The sequence below is a fragment of the Notechis scutatus genome, chromosome 7 (assembly GCF_049901735.1).
Source record: "Notechis scutatus isolate UNSWTSFEM ecotype Mainland chromosome 7, rNotScu1.2, whole genome shotgun sequence".
Lineage (NCBI taxonomy): Eukaryota > Metazoa > Chordata > Lepidosauria > Squamata > Elapidae > Notechis > Notechis scutatus.
In genome coordinates, this window is record NC_142015.1 from 23,108,697 (window position 1) to 23,127,789 (window position 19,093).

At 44.8% G+C, this 19,093-nt stretch overlaps 1 protein-coding gene across 1 annotated transcript; it reads left to right on the forward strand.

Moving 5' to 3' along the window:
* The first annotated feature begins 1,078 nt into the window (after positions 1–1,078).
* SCN3B (sodium voltage-gated channel beta subunit 3) lies at positions 1,079–17,692 on the forward strand. The gene is made up of 6 exons (XM_026678626.2): positions 1,079–1,632; positions 7,422–7,585; positions 10,934–11,159; positions 14,213–14,351; positions 15,987–16,087; positions 17,446–17,692. The coding sequence occupies exons 1-5, from the start codon at positions 1,578–1,580 to the stop codon at positions 16,048–16,050; spliced, it is 648 nt and encodes a 215-aa protein (XP_026534411.1). The 5' UTR covers positions 1,079–1,577; the 3' UTR covers positions 16,051–16,087; positions 17,446–17,692.
* The last annotated feature ends 1,401 nt before the right edge of the window (positions 17,693–19,093 follow it).

Consider the following 19,093-nt stretch of genomic DNA (forward strand, 5'->3'; position numbering starts at 1 on the left):
AATGTATCATCATTCATTTAGAAACCACTTGAAGTTATAACCACACTGAAAAAAATGACTATAGCTGAACCTCACTCTTATGACCAGAATAACAGACCAGAATAACAGAGTTGGAAGGGACTTTGTAGGTCATCTAGTCCAACCCACCGCCCAAGTAGGAGACCCATTTCTGACAGATGGCAGTCCAGTCTCTTCTTGAAAGCTTCCAGTGATGAAGCTCCCACAACCTCTGAAGGCAACTTCTGTTCCATGGGTTGATTGCTCTCACTGTCAGAAAGTTTCTCCTTATTTCCAGGTTGAATCTCTCCTTGATCAGTTTCCATCCATTATTCCTTGTCTGGCCTTGGGGTGCCTTGGAGAATAGCTTGACCCCTTTCTCCTCTCTGTGGCAGCCCCTCAAATATTGGAAGACTGCTCTCCTGTCTCCCCTGGTCCTTCTCTTCACTAGACTAGCCAGGCCCAGTTCCTGCAATCGTTTCATTGTATGTCTTAGCCTCCAACCCCCTCATCATCTTGGTTGCTCTTCTCTGCACCATTGCATCATCCTCACAGCCACGTGATCAAAATTCGACTTTCCCAACAAAACCTCCTAAGGAGCCTCACACACAACCTCGAGGTCATGAACCCCAAGAGCATGCAAAGTGGGGAGTAAATGCAACCCTGAAAGGGCTAAAACCACAACACAGAGTTAGCGAAAGGTACAATGTGGGGCTGCAAAAGGGATGGTTTGGCTTGGCTTGGCTTGGCTTGGCTTGGCTCGGCTTGGCTCAGTTTGGCTTGACTTTGGCTCCTCCCCAATCTCTTCTCCCTGCCAACTGCATTACTTCCCAGACCGACCTGCTGGTGGTAGAGTAACGGTTTCCATTCACACTTGCGGATGCCAGGTTTCCTAGAAAGCTCCGCTTCTCCGCCCAGCTGAAGAAAGAGGCGCGCGGGCGACTGGCAACCAGGCGCACCCGAGTTTGCGCGCGCTTCTGCCCTTTTGGCTTGCAAGGCAAGGGAGCCGCGGGTTCAGCGGAGGGGGCGTGCCCGCATTTTTTGCCAAGGACAAATCTGCGCATGCTTCCACGGGGAGGTGGGGGGGGGAAGGGAGGCTTCATCTAACCCCCTACCTCACCCCACCCGCCAAGTAGGCTGCTCCAGCTTCAACCTCTCCGCGCTCGTCTTCGCGCAGCGCCAGGCGTCGGAGGTCGGACTGGGCGGCGCGCCGGAGCAGCGGCGGGCGCGGAGCCCCCTTCCCCGCCGCCAGAAAAGCCGAGCCGACTCCCCGGGGAAGGGGATCGGGGCTTCGTGCCCATCAGGCGCGGCGCCGGAACCCCGAAGGAGCGGCCGGTGTCCAATTCGACCCGGAGGCGACCGCGCAGGGAGTCTCAAAGGCGGCGCTCTCCGTGGTGCTGAATCGCGCCCCGTCGCCGGCGGCCGTGGCTGCGAGCGCCCCTACGGCTCTCTAAAGGCTCTGTCTAATCCGCTCTTCCCTGGGTTCGAACCCAGCCCTGCCCTGCCCGGACCGCTCGGCTCTTCAGTTGAGATCCCCCCCCCGCCCCCAGAAGACCCCGTCTCCCAGTTCCGTGGGAATCATGGCTGCGCTGACAAAGGTTGCCTTCGCCTCGACCCTGCTGACGGCGCTTTGGGGTAGGTGCCGGGGGGGGGGTCTCTCCTGCCTGAACAATGGAAGCCCTAAGTGGAAAGACGGGGCGCGGTGGGGAGGGTGGCTGGATTTGGCAAGGAAAGGCAAGGCAAGGCAGGAGCCTGCGGGGGAAGAGCGGCGGTTGGGAGGCACGATCTGGTGGCTTTCCGCCGCTCCTTGGGGAACAGAGAGGCTGCCATGGTGAGAAGCGCGGCTTGTAATTAAAAGCAGCCTGTTGTTGTTTTGTGGCGGTTTTTCTCAGCTGGAAATCGGGCAGGCAACTCCCGCGCCTGGCGGTTTGCTTTGGCAGGTGAAGGCTGTAACGGGAGGAGAAGCAAGGCAGGAAATCTGGAGGGGGATCAGCTACGGGGAGTTTCACGCTTTTTCTAAAGCAGCTCGTTCGAGTTGTAATCCCTCTCCTTCCAGTTCTGGTTTAGACATTTTGGATGGTTTCTTCCTCCGGGAACTAGCTTTTTGAATTAAAATCTCCCCTGCGCAAAATGTGCTTTTTAAAAAAATAAAAAATAAGCAAATCCTGGAGGACTTCTTCTCAAAGAGCTTTACCCAAAAACTATTTTGGTTTCTTGTTGGCTTGCCAACTCAAAGTGGCCAATGTTAGATCTGGCAGTGCTAAACTTCACAGGGGATGCCAGTCTGTAAAGAAATCCAACCCCCAAACCCACCTTTGGGTCTGAGCTTGGGTCTGAGTCCATTTCAAGTGACAGAAAGGTTCACTTCTAGGAATGGGACCCCAGGCTAACGACTCTACCCTCCACCCCAATGTTGAGTATGTGCCATCAAGTTGATGTCAATTCTTAGCAAGCCAGCTTGGTCTAGTGGTGAATGCATGGGGCTACAAACCAGGAGACTGTGAGTTCTAGTTCTACCTTAGCCATGAAAGCTGGCTGGGTGACTTCGGGTCAAACTCCAGGAGATGGCAAGTTCTAGTCCTGCTTTAGCCATGAAAGCTGGATGGATGATTTTGGGTCAAACACCAGGAGATCTTGAGTTCTAGTCCTGCCTTAGCCATGAAATCTGGCTGGGTGACTCTGGGCCAAACACCAGGAGATCATGAGTTCTAGTCCTGCCTTAGCCATGAAAGCTGGCTGGGTGACTTTGGGCCAAACACCAGGAGATCTTGAGTTCTAGTCCTGCCTTAGCCATGAAATCTGGCTGGGTGACTCTGGGCCAAACACCAGGAGATCATGAGTTCTAGTCCTGCCTTAGCCATGAAAGCTGGCTGGGTGACTTTGGGCCAAACACCAGGAGATGGCGAGTTTTAGTCCTGCCTTAGCCATGAAAGCTGGCTGTGTGACTTTGGGCCAAACACCAGGAGATCATGAGTTCTAGTCTTGCCTTAGCCATGAAAGCTGGATGGGTGACTTTGGGCCAAACACCAGGAGATGGCAAGTTCTAATCCTGCTTTAGGCATGAAAGCCAATGGGTGACTGGGCCGGTCACTCTGCCTCATCCTGACTCACAGAGTTGTTGTTGTGGGAAAAGAAAGGCTGAGAAAGGAGATTATGTATCTTCACCACCTTGAATTACTTATTGAGTATTAAGGCAAGATTAAAAATCAAATAAATAAATAAATAAATCTCCCTGGTACCTGCTCATTTTTTATGCCCCGATCTTCTTCCCTCTCCCCATCTCTTTGGCTTCCTCTTCTGGCCCCATCAACCCACTTTTTGAGGCAACAGGATTGGAAAAAGCCATTGTCTTTCTTCCTGTTTCTGGTCTGACAGGTTCACTCAGGTTTCTTGAGGATAGAGGAAGAGAGGGGTTAACAGTCCCTCCCCTTTTGTTCCTTTCCTCTTCTCCCCCTCCTCTCCCCAGCCCGTGTCTTTCTCTTCCTTTTCAAGCAGCAGCAGCAGCTCGAACGAGATGTCACTCACTGCCTGGAGGGTTCCAACAACAAAAAAAACAACAACCATGGCCATATTTGAACCTGTTGGCCTCAAAATGCTAAGCCACACAAATTACAATCCTGCCCCTCTATGGCTGCAGGGGCTGCAGTAACAAACCAAAGCATAGAAAGCAACCTCGATTCCACTCCCTTCTGCGTTCGCATGTCATATTGTCTGCTCAAATGTCGCAAGCCAAATTCCTACAAGAGCTGAAAGGTGCAGCGATTGGGCAGAAGGAAAAGGTATTGCAAATGGAGATATGGGTCACTATTTGTCAGTGTTCCAACTAACCAAACTCCCAAACTCCAAGATCAGCATTTTCTCAATGTTCCATTTTTATTAGAGTTGTCATATTGGCACATCTGGGGAAAATCCAAATCTGAGAATTCTGAGTTTTTCCTTCCCAATCTCCTGTACCCATCAGTCCATCACATGGTTCAATCAAATGTCGTCCCAACTGGAGACCTTCCTCCAGGCATTTCTCTCCAGGTGCAGGCAACATGACTCTCTGAGAAAGAATGTTGTTGAGTCTAATAGCAATAGCACTTAGACTTATATACCGCTTTATAGTGTTTTACAGCCCTCTCAAAGCAGTTTACAGAGTCAGCATACTGCCCCAACAATTTGGGTCCTCATTTTACCCACCTTGGAAGGATGGAAGGCTGAGTCAACCTTGAGCTGCTCAGGTTGAACTATTGGCAGTTGGCAGAATTAGCCTGCAATACTGCATTCTAACCAGTCAACCTTGAGCCTGGTGGGATTTGAACTGCCAAATTGTAGGCAGCTGGCTGCAGAAGTAGCTTGCAGTATTGCGCTCTAACCATGTACCACAGAGGCTCCTGCTTCCACCTCTCTATGAAATCCCCCCTCCCAAATTTCCAGGCACTAAATGTGGCAGTCTCAAAGTGTCCAAGTAAAATATGGCTTCCAAGGCTGACACTATTATTAAAATACAGAGTGGTGTGAATCGTTTTGGACATAGAAAAGGCCCAATGGGAGACTAAACCTACAGGCCTCTGTAAATGTTTGTCCTCAAATCTGTTGAAAGACACTGTTCTGCCAAGATCTGGATGCTCTTGAACCTGTGATTTAATAGAGTTTAGCTGTTCATATAACACATAACTGTTCATACAACCAGCCCTAGAAGACAGCGTGACTTTTTTCTGATCTGATTTGTCTTGGGTTTCATCTTACATAATCAATAGCCAACATGCTAACTAGGTTGCTGGAATTCGAACACATGTGAAGAGACACATTGGGGGAAGGTGATAATTCAGCCACTTCTCTAAACTGACAAAGTTATTTTGAATGTTGTTTTCATCTTCTAGATTATTAGGTGTTCCAACAAGGTTTGTACTATCCGCGGATGTGATAAGTATTTCTTTCTTTAGTAAAGTTTTGAATGAAATATAGAGGGGTATGAGACTCATGGTGGAAGTTGAAGTGCCTTTTTCCAGGTCTGATGGAGGAATCATTGATGAGCTGTCTCTTGGGCTTGGTTGAGTTGCACTGATGATGTTACCTAGTTGGGTCATGAAATGTCTACAAAAAAAAAAAAAAACCAAGCTCATAGGATCCCACTGTCTCTTGAGTAGAGTTTTCAATTCAACCATGGATATACCTAATATAGGCAGCCATCCAGTTCATATTTATCTACTTTGCTAATCAAAATCTTAATGAGACATCAAATCAAATCATTTGTTGAAGTCAAGATATATTATGTCCATATCGTTCCTCTAGATCAGGCAGAAGAGACTTTAGGGAGATTTTAGACAATCCTGCGCAGAAATCCCCTTTACTATAAATAAAACTCTAGAACAATCTGACATGTTCCAGCTCGGGAAAATCTGCATTTTTTTCTCAATTCCATGTCTCTGGAATTGTTACCCAGTTACCCAGTTTCTACCACACAAAGGATCTTCCACTCTTGGAGGCTGGCTGCAAAGGCCGTCATATGTACCGACTGTTCATCTGCAAAAAAAATGATCATGGGTTGCCCTCTCCCCTCTTTGGAAGAGCTTTATAGCTCTCGCTGCCTTAAGAAAGTTCAAAACATTCTCAAAGATCCATCACATCCTGGGCACCCTTTTTTTTTTTTAACTATTACCATCTGGCAGACGGTACAGGATAATAAAAACAAGCACAAATAGGCTGAAAAACAGCTTCTACCCCAGGGCAGTAATTCTTTTGAATTCTATTATATAGTGCAGTATTGGTGCAGTGTCGGGGTTTTTTGGTTCAATGTGTGGAGGGTGAAGGATGTGTGTTTGTATTTTCATGGTCATGGTCATGATGTGCATTGAAGATGGTGTTTGATTTCATTGTACGAGGTGCAATGACAATAAAGTAAATTAAACTAAACTAAACTAAAAAGAAAATCCAAATAGTTAAAAACAGCAGCATTTCTAGCCCAAGAAATAGCACGCTGGATCAAACCAATTTCTTCTATAGTTGAGTATTTTGTTCCAATAGTTCATATGAAGAACATAGCAAAATAAAACCCACTTACGTATCCCTGAAAAGTAGCACTGTGTTGTTTTGTTCAGTACTGTAGATCGCTTCCATGACAGCCATTTTCTAAGCCATAAAATGTACTCAGTTAGTCACAAATTCATAGAAGTCTTATAGAATCCTATAACCCTTCAAAGTTCATCTAAGTTTGACGGTACCAATAGAAGAGAATATTTATAGCTCAGGGTCAAACTGTGGGGTCCTTGGTGCTCTCTGGGTGTGGCTGCTTTCTTGCAGATATTTCATTATTCAATTAGGTAACATCATCAGTGCTAGGAGGGCGAAGCACTGATGACGTTACCTAGTTGGGTAATGAAATGTCTGCAAAAAAACCAAGCTCAGAAAGCACCAAGGACCCCACAGTTCGACCCTGAGCTACAAATATTATTATTGGTACCATCAAACTTTGATGATCTGAAAAATAGGGTTCAAATTAAGTCTCCTGCTGTAATTAAACAAGCATGCTTAGAACAAATTTGAGCATTTTCAAAAAGAAGGACAGAGGACAACAGGGCCTCCGCTATGGTGAACGGTTAAAGGAAACATGAGTTTGGAAACTGAATCTATAAATAGGGTTTCTTTATAGATGGGGGGGGGGAATCAGTTGCTAGAATGATTTATAACTTTTTTAACACATTAGGAGCTCTTGGATTGTTGCGAGCTGGCTCAATTGATCCCAGTCCTCCCATACCAGAGGAAAAGGGTAGCTCAGCAATTTCTATAGGGCCCATCCTTCTCTTACGATATATGTTCCATAGTTTAGGCACTGTGAGCAGAATCAAATCGATCTACTCTGAACTCCCATGATTCAACCACCCTGAATGACTCCATCGGTTCTGAAGAGATCCACCCAATTCTGTCCAAAATTGGTGCTTAATATAGATTTGGGGGGGGGTGTCTAAGGATCATCTAGAACAGTGGTTCTCAACCTGTGGGTCGTGACCCCTTTGGGGGCCGAACGATCTTTTCACAGGGGTCGCCTAAGACCATCGGAAAACACATATTTTCGATGGTCTTAGGAACTGAGCCATAATTTTATGGTTGGGGAATCATCACAACATGACGAACTGTATTAAAGGGTCGCAGCATTAGGAAGGTTGAGAACCACTGATCTAGAAAAAGGAAGCTTTTCCAATCTCACTTTTTAAAAAAATCCTTCTTCAAGGACGCCAACCGTAAATTAAAAGCTTTATTCTCATTCCGCAGGAAAAACAAACTGAGCAGCGTGTAATTTCTTGTGTCTGGTGCATTTATCTTCCTTTTTTTCTTTCTTTCTTTCTTTCTTTCTTTTCTGACTTGGCAATGGTTGGGTCTCTCCGGGCCGCACATCTTCTCCGCCTTCAAACTGGGTTGCATCATTTCCCGTCGTTATCCAGTGGGCATCTGTTCTTCCGTTTGTGTCGAGGTCCCTTCGGAGACAGAGGCCGTGCAGGGATCGCGCATGAAGCTGATGTGCATTTCCTGTATGAAGCGAGAAGAGGTTTTGGCCAACACCATAGTGAAGTGGTTCTACAAGCCCGAAGGAGGACAAGATGTAGCTGTGAGTGATTACCTCTGTACCATGAACGTGTGGACCATGGGAGATGGGGAAAAAATGGAAACAGGGACTCAGAAAGGTTTTGTCAACTCATAAAACATCCCTATGCCTGTTTTAGTAGTTGCCATTAAAAAAAGGAGGGGGGAAGGAAGGAAATCTGGAAGAGCAGTGCAGGAGTTTGGAGGTGAGAGTACATTCCAACTCTTATCTTTAAAAGATTGTAACTGAAGTACCAGAGCTTTTGCCCGCAAATATATTTAATTGGAGAACATGAATGATGACACTCAGCCCATGAAGGTGCTCAACTGGAGAAGTTTGTCTCGAGAATCATGATTTAATTAGAGCAATTGCTAGAATCCTGACAGGTTACAATTTCAGCTAAAGCTTAGGAGAAACTTCCAGGTTGTAGGAGGATGAGTGGGAGAGGAGATCTGATTTAAAAGACTTTAAGAGGGTGAGTATCAGAGGTGGTGTTCAGCAGGTTCTGACCAGTTCTGGAGAACTAGTAGCGGAAATTTTGAGTCATTCAGAGAACTGGCAAATACCACCTCTGACTGGCCCCATCCCCATTTATTCTCCACCTCCCATTGAGTCCCAGCTGATCGGCTGGGTCTTCTTTGGTTGCCCTGCGCAGGAGAACAGAGCTGGAAAGCAGGTTCGTGGGGTGGGGAGGGAATGGGGATTTTACGGTATCCTTCCCCTGCCACGCCCACCAAGCCACACCTTGGCCACCAAGCCACGCCCACAGAACTGGTAGTAAAAACATTTGAATCCCACCACTGGTGAGTATTTTGTCCATGGGAGATCCTCCAGTGATAGGAAATGACCAGGCTAATTGGAAATGAGGATCCGGAGTTTTAGAGAAGAAGACAGTGGGACGTTCTACTTTCTGAAAGTAATCACACTCGGAAAGAGAAGCTCTTTGAAAGGGTGACTTTGTTTATGGAACCTCATCCATAACAGCAGGATTTTGTTCCTATATGTTTTCAGGAAAACACTACTCCTATTTGCCAGAGGTGTTCTAGCAAAGAGATGGGGGGGTAAAATTCTAATTTTATAAAGGGTACATGTGTGATAGCGATCGCAGCAATGAATTAAATCTGTGGAGATTTAGATTTGAATCCATCCTCACCCTTGCAAGCCCATGGGGTGAGTTTGGGTTAGCCTATCTGCTTGCCAGCTTAAATGAACCTCACAGAATTGTTGCTGTGGAAATTTAAAAAAAAAAATGGAGAAAGGAGGGATCTGCATTCTGCCTTAGAGGAAAGAAAGGCAGGATGTAAATCTAATTTGGCTTTTTTGGTGGGGAGGGAATGAGGGAATGAAAATAGAGCTGGGTTTATTTCTAGATTTAGGGAGAAACCTATGGCATTCCAGATAACTTTGATCACCCCCCTCAATTTGGGAGATGCAAATTACAGTCTGATTGGCACAGAATATTCTCCATCTTTCCTTCTTCCTATCTGGCTCTGTCACAAAAAAATATGAAAAGAGAATTGAGGAATTACAGAAGCATTTAAACTCTCTCTGCCCAGCTATGTGGCCTCCATATTGCTCCAAATCATGGATTGTTTTCCAAATCTGCTATAGCAAACAGAAACTAAACTTGATGGTAAAAATGCCTATAGAATGAACATATGAGCAAGAGCTACTCAGGACATCCATAAGCAATAATAATAATCTGAGGACCTCAAAATAAAATAGAATGGCTGTGGCAAAAGAAAGCAAAGGTAATACCAATAATCCCCAAACAACTGGAGCAGCCCTTGAACACTATTGTCACTGACAATTTCATTGTGTGTCAATTGCAAAAGGCAGCTTTACTCGGAACAGCTTACATCCAGTGACAATGCCTTCAACACCACCAAAAATCAACATCGGTCTGTCCCAGGAAGCCCTTGGGAAGGACCTAATGGGTAGATAAGAATGCCAAATCCAGTCTGAATATCTGGGTGAATGTGCAACAAACAATAATAATTATTTAAGCAACTGCTTCAGAATAAGAGAGAGAAAATATGAGATGTCATCAAAGATAAATAGCTGCTTTGGGAAGCGAGCCTGTATTTCTCTACTCTGTTTTGGCAAATGGTTGCAGATCTCCCAGTCCTTTTATTCCTTTAATTAATCCTGTCAGAATTAATACTTGATTGAACCAAAACAACAACAACATGAACTCTGCAATCATGTGAAAATGCTTGGGAAAAAAAATACAGATCTTCCAACATTAAAATGCTATGGGACAACTACATCACATCCAAAGCCTGGGAAAAAATATTTTTAGTGAATATACAGAGATGGTGAGGTCTGTTTTCTGGAAGCTTTAGAATTTCCTGGGTCCAGAGACCATATGAGATTGACCACTGGTGAAGGCAGCTGCCCTTCATAATTAAATTTCCCAGTTCAGATCTGAGAAAGTTGCTGGAAATGGTTTAATCTCAGTAGAGCTGATTTTAAAAAAAGCATTTCATGATGGGGCTAATCTGGGGCTCAGCCTTCACATATTTTAAGTAAATCCCTAGGGATTGTGGGTTGTATTTATCCTCCCCTTTTTTTAGAAACAGCGAAGGATGACCCAGAAAATTATTGGCCAATAAGCACAATTGGTAATCTTTTGGCTAGGCACTTAGAGTAGTTTAGTTTACTTTATTGTCATTGCACCTCGTACAACGAAATCAAACATCATCTTCAGTGCACATCATGACCATGAAAATAAATACAAACACACACATATAAAAGTCTAAAATGCTATTGCTATTTTCCTTCCTTCCTTCCTTTCTCCCTCCCTCCCTCCCTTCCCTTCCAGTGGTTAGAATGCAGTATTGCAGGCTAATTCTGCCAATTGCCAATAGTTCGACCTGAGCAGCTCAAGGTTGACTCAGCCTTTCAGCCTTCCAAGGTTAATGAAATGAGGACCCAGATTGTTGGGGGCAAGATGATGACTCTTTGAACTGCTTAGAGCCCTGTGAAGCAGTATATAAGTCTAAGTGTTATTGCTATTCCTTCCTTCCTTCCTTCCTTCCTTCCTTCCTTCCTTCCTTCCTTCCTTCCTTCCTTCCTTCCTTCCTTCCTTCCTTCCTTCCTTCCTGCCTTCCTTCCCAGTGGTTAGAATGCAATATTGCGGGCTAATTCTGCCAATTGCTGGTAGTTCAATCCTGACTGGCTCAGGGTTGACTCAGCCTTCCATCCTTCCAAGGTTGGTCAAATGAGGACCCAGATTGTTTGAGGGCAATAGGCTGACTCTGTAAACTGTTTAAAGAGGGTTGCAAAGCACTGTGGAGTGGTATATAAGTCTAAACGCTATTGCTAAAGTTGATGTCTCCTTTTTTTTTTTTTTTTTTTTGACCTTTACAGATCTATGAATTCAACAACGAGAAACGGGAACTTGAGAGTCCTTTCCAGGGCCGGCTTGAGTGGAATGGAAGTGCAGATATGCAGGACGTCTCCATCTCGGTCCTAAACATCTCTATGAACGATTCAGGGATTTACACCTGTAACGTCACCCGGGAATTCCTCTTTGAGACCCACCGGCCCATCTTCACCAGCTCAACACTGATTCATCTCACTGTGATGAAGGATGGTAAGATAATACAAGGAGTCAGTCCCTTCTCAAAGCCTTTAAGTTAACCGTCTCAACTCTGTTGAGATTAAACCATTTCCAGCAGTTTTCTCAGATCTTAACTGGGAAGTTAAATTATGAACAGCGGCCAAGGCTTATTTTGCAAATACGGCAGAGGTGGTATTCAGCCGGTTCTGACCGGTTCTCACGAACCGGTAGTGTAAATTTTGAGCAGTTCAGGGAACCAGCCAGTACCACCTCTGACTGGCCCCTCCCCCATCTATTCTCTGCCTCCCATTGAGTCCCAGCTGATTGGCTTGGTCTTCTTTTGTTGCCCTGCACAGGAGAATGGAGCTGGAAAGCAGGTTAGTGGGGTGGGGAGGGAATGGGGATTTTGCAGTATCCTTCCCCTGTCGTGCCCATGAAGCCATGCCCACAAAGCCACACCACACCCGCCAAGCCACGCCCACAGAACCAGTAGTAAAAAAATTTGAATCCCACCACTGAAATACAGAATTACAAAGAAAGGGAAAAAAGGGGGGTAATGGGAGGGTACAGTATGCATTTATTTATTTATTTATTTATTACATTTATATGCCACCCCTTCTGCTGTCCATATAAAGGAGGTAGGAAAGGATTTTCTAGGATCCAACAATTTTTTCACCCAGAAAGAATTCAGAAGACCAACCCCCGCCAAATTAAGGAAGAGCTCCAAAAGTAACATAGCCCAATTATTGTAGTTAATGTTTTTACTAGCGCAAAGCTGTTAGGCTAATCCAGGGTTTTGGGGAGGGAGAAGTTAACAACACTACTCATGGTTTAAAACAAAACTCGTGGTTTAAAAGAAGGATGCATCCTTTATTTTCAGTCTGGAATACAAGAAACGTACTCGGGGGCATAAGGATGAATTTGTGTCATTTTTTTCAAACGCTCCCTTTCAACTTTAACACTAGAGCTGGCCCATTTTCAATCCCCCCCCTCTGTTTTTAAGCCTCTTTGGAATGTGCTTAGTGAATCCTCTGAAGTCAGAAGGATCCTAGTCTCCTCCTTCCTCTTTGGTGAGCACGCCTCATTCAGAAATTCTCAGTTACCTCCCGCCCTTCACGTCCCTCCCAGATTGCTCTCTCTGGAAGAGTTAAGCCTATAAACAAGCATTTCTCAATCTCAGCAATTTGAACAGGTGTGACCTTCAACTCCCAGAATTCCTCAGCCAGCAGCATGCTGGGAGTTGAAGTCCGTACCTCTTCGAGTTGCTGACATTGGGAACACTGCTAGAAACAGAAGACAGACTAATAGAGTTGGAAGGGACTTGGAGGTGTTCTAGTCCAAGCCGCTGATCCACAGGAGACTCTATACCATTCTGGACAAATGGTTGTCCAGTCTATTTTTAAAAGCTTCCAGTGATCAAGCACCCACAACTGTTCCACTGATTAACTGTTCTCATTCTTAGTTCTCATTCTCCTTAATTCCAGGTTGCTTCTTTCTTTGATTCATTTCCATCCATTGCTTCTTGTCTTGCCTTCTGGTTCTTTGGAAAATAGGTCAACCCTTAGGTCAAGATTGCAGTAATGATACAAACTCTTGTCTACCACTCTTTTTTCTCACCCCCACAGTGACCCCCCAAGTTTTGCCTTTAGCTTAGTGTCACCTTTGAGTGGGGTGTACTTGACAAATTGGCATCCTCCAGAGTAATTACCCACAAATCATGAATGATGCTGAGCAGAATGATGGCTGAGGCTCCTTTCTGTCGTGTGTTCTTTCTCCCACTCTACTTGTTATGTGTGTTGGTCTTTCTGCTTCCTTTTTGCCCATTTTTGCTCTCTCCCCCGCAACATCTTCTCTATGTTCTGTTCCCTCTGTTTCCTTTCCCTCTGAAGTTCCCTGTGGTTCTGTTTCCTGCTCTTCAGCAGAACCTCTGCAGAAGAGAAAGTAAAGGGACAGGAACAAAGGACCGTCGGATCAGGATGGGCATGGTGGCCCTCATTATCCACTGATGTATGTTGCTGGAGTGGTTCTACATGCGCTCGCATGAGCTATGCCAATGTCTCCAGAAGGTGCCTGCTGTACATGGGGAGCTACTGAGCAAGTAGAAACCAGATATTGGTGGTATTCAGCCAGTTCTGACCTGTTCTAGAGAATCGATAGCGGAAATTTTGAGTAGTTCGGAGAACCGGCAAATGCCACCTCTGACTGGCCCCGCCAACCCCATCTCTTCTCTGCCTCCCATTGAGTCCCAGCTGATCGGCTGGGTCTTCTTTGGTTGCCCTGCACAGGAGAACGGAGCTGGAAAGCAGGTTAGTGGGGTGGGGAGGGAATGGAGATTTTGCAGTATCTTTCCCCTGCCACGCCCACCAAGCCACGCCCACAGAACTGGTAGTAAAAATGTTTGAATCCCACAACTGGTAGAAATGTTCAGCCTTTTATGAAACAGGGGGTTCTGGCTTCCTTCCCAAGTTCTAGTGGGATCTGGGATCATTTTTCATTCGTCCACATCCTTCCTTCTCCAAAGATCTGTTACTAAAAAAAATTGAGAGGAAGGGGGTGATCATAATGTGCCTTTTATTATTATTCTACGATTATTCTCCAAAGCACCAGAGGGAAGGACAAGAAGCAATGGTGGGAAACTAACCAAAGAGAGAAGCAACCTGGAATTAAGGAGACACCCCCTAACTGTGAGGACAATTAACCAGTGGAGCAGAAGTTGCCTTCAGAAATCATGGATGCTACATCACTGGAGGTTTTTAAGAAGAGACTGGACAGCTGCTTATCTGAGATAGTATAGGTTCTCCTGCTTGAACAAAAGGCTAGACTAGAAGACCTCCAAGGTCCCTTCCAGCTCTATTCTATTCTATTCTATTCTATTCTATTCTATTTTCTATTCGTTTGTAAGAAATATTTTGCCTTCATCATCATTGCACGGAAGATTCAGCCAACTGCAGAAACTCAGGGTCATTCCAGATCTGCCTGCAAAGTTAAGCTCCACACATTTGATTACATGAAAGGGGTTTTGCTCATAGGGATCAATCCTGGAATTATCTCCCTTTAAAAACAAAAAAAAAATCTCTCCTCTACAGCTGGAAGAGACTTAACGGCTCTCATCTCTGCAATAATGATGTATATTCTCTTGGTCTTCCTCACATTGTGGCTCTTGATCGAGATGGTTTACTGCTACCGAAAAGTTTCCAAAGCAGAGGAGGCCACCCAGGAAAATGCGTGAGTTTGGAAAAAATCTGGGCATTTGGGGAAGCAAGAAAAGAAAGTAGAATTGCAGTGTGTGTGTGTGTGTGTGTGTGGAGGGGAATGGAGAAGCAGCTCAGGCTATTACAGCTCAGGGTTGGCCAACCTATAATCAGCATTCAGATCCCTTGTAAGATACACCTGTTTCTCTACTGCAGCCAGAAAGAGAAGAACAAACTACGGAGTTTGTTCATTGCAATGAACAAACATGTATTGAATTTTGCAGCTACTAAGATTGTTGGCCAAGCAGGTACAAAAATAGCCAGGGGAAGGATTGAAGCCTGGGAAACAGGGACCTCTGTCGGTCAACAGGAGTACTCATTTACCACTAGCTTGTCAAGTACTTAAGGAGGCGAGGGCTTAGCAGCACAAAGAAACAATAGGCAGCCATTAACATCCCAATCAACAATTTTCAAAACCACACACAACATGGCACCTTATAAATGCCACACGTGGAGTAGCCCAAGAACACATTCTGCTCGAGAGGGGTTCCCTGAGGATGGGCTCCAGCATGAATCCGAAAGCTCATAAGACTAAACCTCTGATCTCACGGACCAACCCAGATTGGATCCTGCAAACTACAGACTATCCAACCGGCAAAGTTCCAAGTCCCAATGGTGCTGACCAAACTGCAACCAAAGCTTCAATGGCACCATTGAGGGCGCCATCTTGATTTTTCTGACCATACCTTATGGATGCTCCTGACAAGGAAAAGAGAACCAGAGAGGAAAAACAAGGCCATCCAAAAAGGGAGGGAAAAGGGGCCTGAAACAGCAGTTTCACCTGATCTGCTAGAGATACAATCCTGTATTTTTTTTTTTTTTGCATGCCGGATTTTCGCTTTGTCCATTCTTAATAAAGATAGCATATTTTATTCCATTAAATCAAGTGTGTAGCTACCCATCTTATACAGTGCAACATAACTTTGGGCAGCTCACAACAATAACAATAAACAGTAAAAACAATAAAACTAGTAAATATCTGTGAATATTCTTAGTTCTCCAGGTCATGGTTGTCCCAAATGTGTTTTTTCAAGAGGCAACTGAACTTTCTGGTTTTTCTTTGAAGAGGAAGTGAAGCATCTTCAAAGAAATACCAGCTCTGAGAGTTGAAGAAGCTTCTTAGATGAGAAGTGGAGCATCTTCAAAGAAAAAACAGAAAGTCCAGTTGCCTCTTGAAAAAGTACTTTTGGAATAAAACCAGTAAAAAAGATTCTAGGTAATCTCATGAACACATAGTTCCTTTGGCAAAGCTACACCACTCACTATTTCTAGAATTTTTTCCCAACTAGCTAATAGTCTGGGTACTTTTTGATGGTCTCCTGTCCATCTCTGACCTTGCTTAGCTCTTTGAAACCAAGTTCTTCAAGATCCTAGTTTTCCAACCTTGGCTAATTGAGTGGATTTCAACTCCCAGCATTCTCAGCAATGGCTATTGTTGGCTGTGGGATTCTGGGAGATGAAGTCCACATGGTTGGGAAATGGGCAAGGTTGGAAAAACCCTGACCTAGATGATGCCACCTAGCTGGACTCAATCCGTGGGGGTTTTTCTTAAATTGTGCACTTGAGTATTTAGGGTTCTTTTGCAAATAACACCCTTTTTGTTCCCTAGCACCAACTACCTCGCCATTCCATCAGAAAATAAAGAAAACTGTGCTATACCAGTAGAGGAGTAGGAGGTGAATTTGCACCAGAGTGCCGTTTGCAACAAAGGTGAGACAAAGCTCTATTCATGATAGAGGAGAAAATAGCTCAGGATATTCCATCTAGTAAAAAATAATAATAAAATAAATAAACCCAGATAGCTGTTAGCAATAGCACTTATATACCGCTTCACGTGGCTTTACAGGTCTCTGTAAGGGGTTTACAGAGTCAGCATATTGCCCCAATAATCTCATTTTACCAAGGATGGAAGGCTGAGTCAACCTCAAGCCAGTCAGGATCGAGCTCCTGGCAGTCGGCAGAGTTAGCTTGCAATACTGCATTCTAACCACTGTGCCACCATTGTTCTTAAAAGATATGAGGTATAAAACATCATGTGTGATGCAGAAGACTTAAGAACACGGGAACATAATGCATCTGAATTGATTTTTTTTTTAAAAAAAATAAATGTTACATATTGAACAAAACATTTATTTGGTTGTTTGTGTTCTATGCTGCCCATCTTACCTAAATGATCCTGGGCAGTTTGTAACCTCAAAATTCACACTATTCCTTTTTTTTTTTTTTTGGTAACATTTACTTACAAATTCCATTTCCTGTCACCTCTCCAGTTGATGCAACCATTTTCCTTGTTCTGAATGTTACTTTTCGCTTTTCTTTTTTAAAAATCCACATTTTTAATATGCTCTTTTCCTTACCGTATTAAGGGAAATATTAATATCATATTATGATATATTCATATTTATCTTTAATCAGCCACTTGTCTGAAGTGGTATAGGATCTCCTCCTTGAGGGGAGGGCTGAATTAGAAGACTTCCGAGGTGCCTTCCAACTCTAGTTTGATTACGTAGAGTTTTTTTTTTCCCCTTAAGAATAAATAGCCAAATGGATGAAATAAATGGAGGCTATCAATATATCAATAATAGGAGCTGCACTGCTGAATTCAGGAGCCTGGAACTTGTGAAGGAGAACTGCATGTCAATCCACGGATCCAATTACCAACAAATAAATAAAAAAAATCAACGTTTCCATTTAACCAACCCATAATCCCTTGCAGGTTGGAGTCTGGGCAACTAAATGCAGTTTGCAGAGTGTTTTCATGGCCGGATGCCCTTCCTGTCACCAATGCTGAATTTTGTTTAGCAGATAAATATTCTCAGAGTGCCCAGAGAGAGAAATATCTGCCTCTATCTAGGATCGAACTCACAGCCTTCTGATTGTGAGGCGAGAGTTCCACCTCCAGGCCACCGTGCCACTCTATCCCTTCCCAAAAAAATAAAAATAAATAAATGTTGAGTGAATTTTTCCCACAGCCTCTTGGTTGAGGGGCTCACACACCAGATCCCACAAACCAGCCCTTTATAATGCAAAAGGTAGCTCACCTTCACCTGGTTTCTTCTATATTTCAGGAGCCTGGAAGAAGACTCAAGGACTAACAAATCACTGCAGCTGGATTGAAAGGAGCCGTTCCACGAGGTTGGAGTCACGAGGCTGTCTAAATTTATTTCCTCCTCCTGAGAGGCATCCGTGGCTTTCATCTTGACCGATCAAAGGTCTTCCTTTGAGGCAAGCCGAGACAGACAAAGAGGGCAGGGTGCCACCGTTCATCCCATCATTGTCCCAGTTTTGTAAATACGAACTGTCTCTCTCCATAACGTTGATATTTTTTTTCCCCCTTCATTGGGGTCTTTGCCATCACAGCTGCCCCAGGACAACATTCTTCACACTGGACCTTCATCCGTCTTCATTCTGGAATTAATTTAACGTCCCATGTCGCTGTCCCAGCATGGGGCAGGCAGGCAAAGCTAAGAACCAGAAAGTTCTTGGGTTCATTTTCAACCTATGAGAAGGAAGCAGGAGGAGAACTCAGGAAGCTGGAAATGCTGTGGAGATGACCCCAGTAGCCTTGAAACGATCACCATCCAGGCATTAGCTGGAGCAGAAATCTTCCACTGTTTGCATTATTTCATGCATTTCCACCTTGACATAGGCCACGGTCAATCCAGGCAGGGCTTGTCCTGGGCAAATCCCAAGTGTTGGAGAATAGGTTTCTGGTCATGGAAGGGATAGGTTTAGACCAGTGATGGCTAACCTTTTCAGCTTGGTGTGTCGAAAATCGGGAAAAAGTGTAGCCTTCCTCGGGTCGTGTGTCACTTCAAGAAATATCAATAATTTGGTTTATGACGGACTGGGCTGGCGTGATCACACAGGGCTGTGAAACTCGTCTCCCTGGTCTCAGGGCTGCAGGTGCAGGATGTGGGGATCGGAAGGCCACCTTACAGGGCTGTGAACCTCATGGATCTCCTTTCCCCCTGTAGCGTTCCTGAGGTAATGAAACTGACAAACCTCAGTTTATGGCGGTTAAAACTGGTTCTCTGCTGCAAAGATCTCGCAGCAGCGGTGACACCACGCCTCCACGCAACAAGCAGGGAGCAGGGATTGGAGCAGAGCACAGGTAGCCTCTAAATGTGCAGGTTTTCCCCACACCAACAGGCGTGTCTGTCAAAGTGCCTCGGCGTGTCACGAGTGACACGCGTGTCATAGGTTAGCCATCACTGGTTTAGACAAACGTCCAGAGCAAGCTTCTAAAATGATGGTAGCCAAGACTGATATCTGAAGCAGTGGAAGTAGTCACCCTTTGGGGTGCTTGAGACATTCACTGAAGTGGCCAAGCAGCCAGATTAGGAGAACATACACAAGGCACAGTCTTAGTCAACTTTGGTTGACGCTGGAAGGAGAGCAAGGCTGGCGGTTTCATTGCCCGGAAATCATTCACAATTTCTGCTTCCTGGTTGCCTAGTTTTGGATGATGGAAATAGCAAGTTGAAGTATATTAATAGAGATTCCCATCACACACCAGTAGCCCAGGGATGATAAACTTAAATTTTTTTTCCGCCAAACTTCTCCTTATCGGTCGATAAGGAATTAGCATTCCTAATTCCTTGGTAATAATTCCTAAAAGGAATGAGCAACCTAGGGGCCTGTCCCAAAGGTGCTTTTATTTTAAAGGCAAGAATGGTTTTGCTTTAAGACGTTTCACTTCTCACCCAAGGAGCT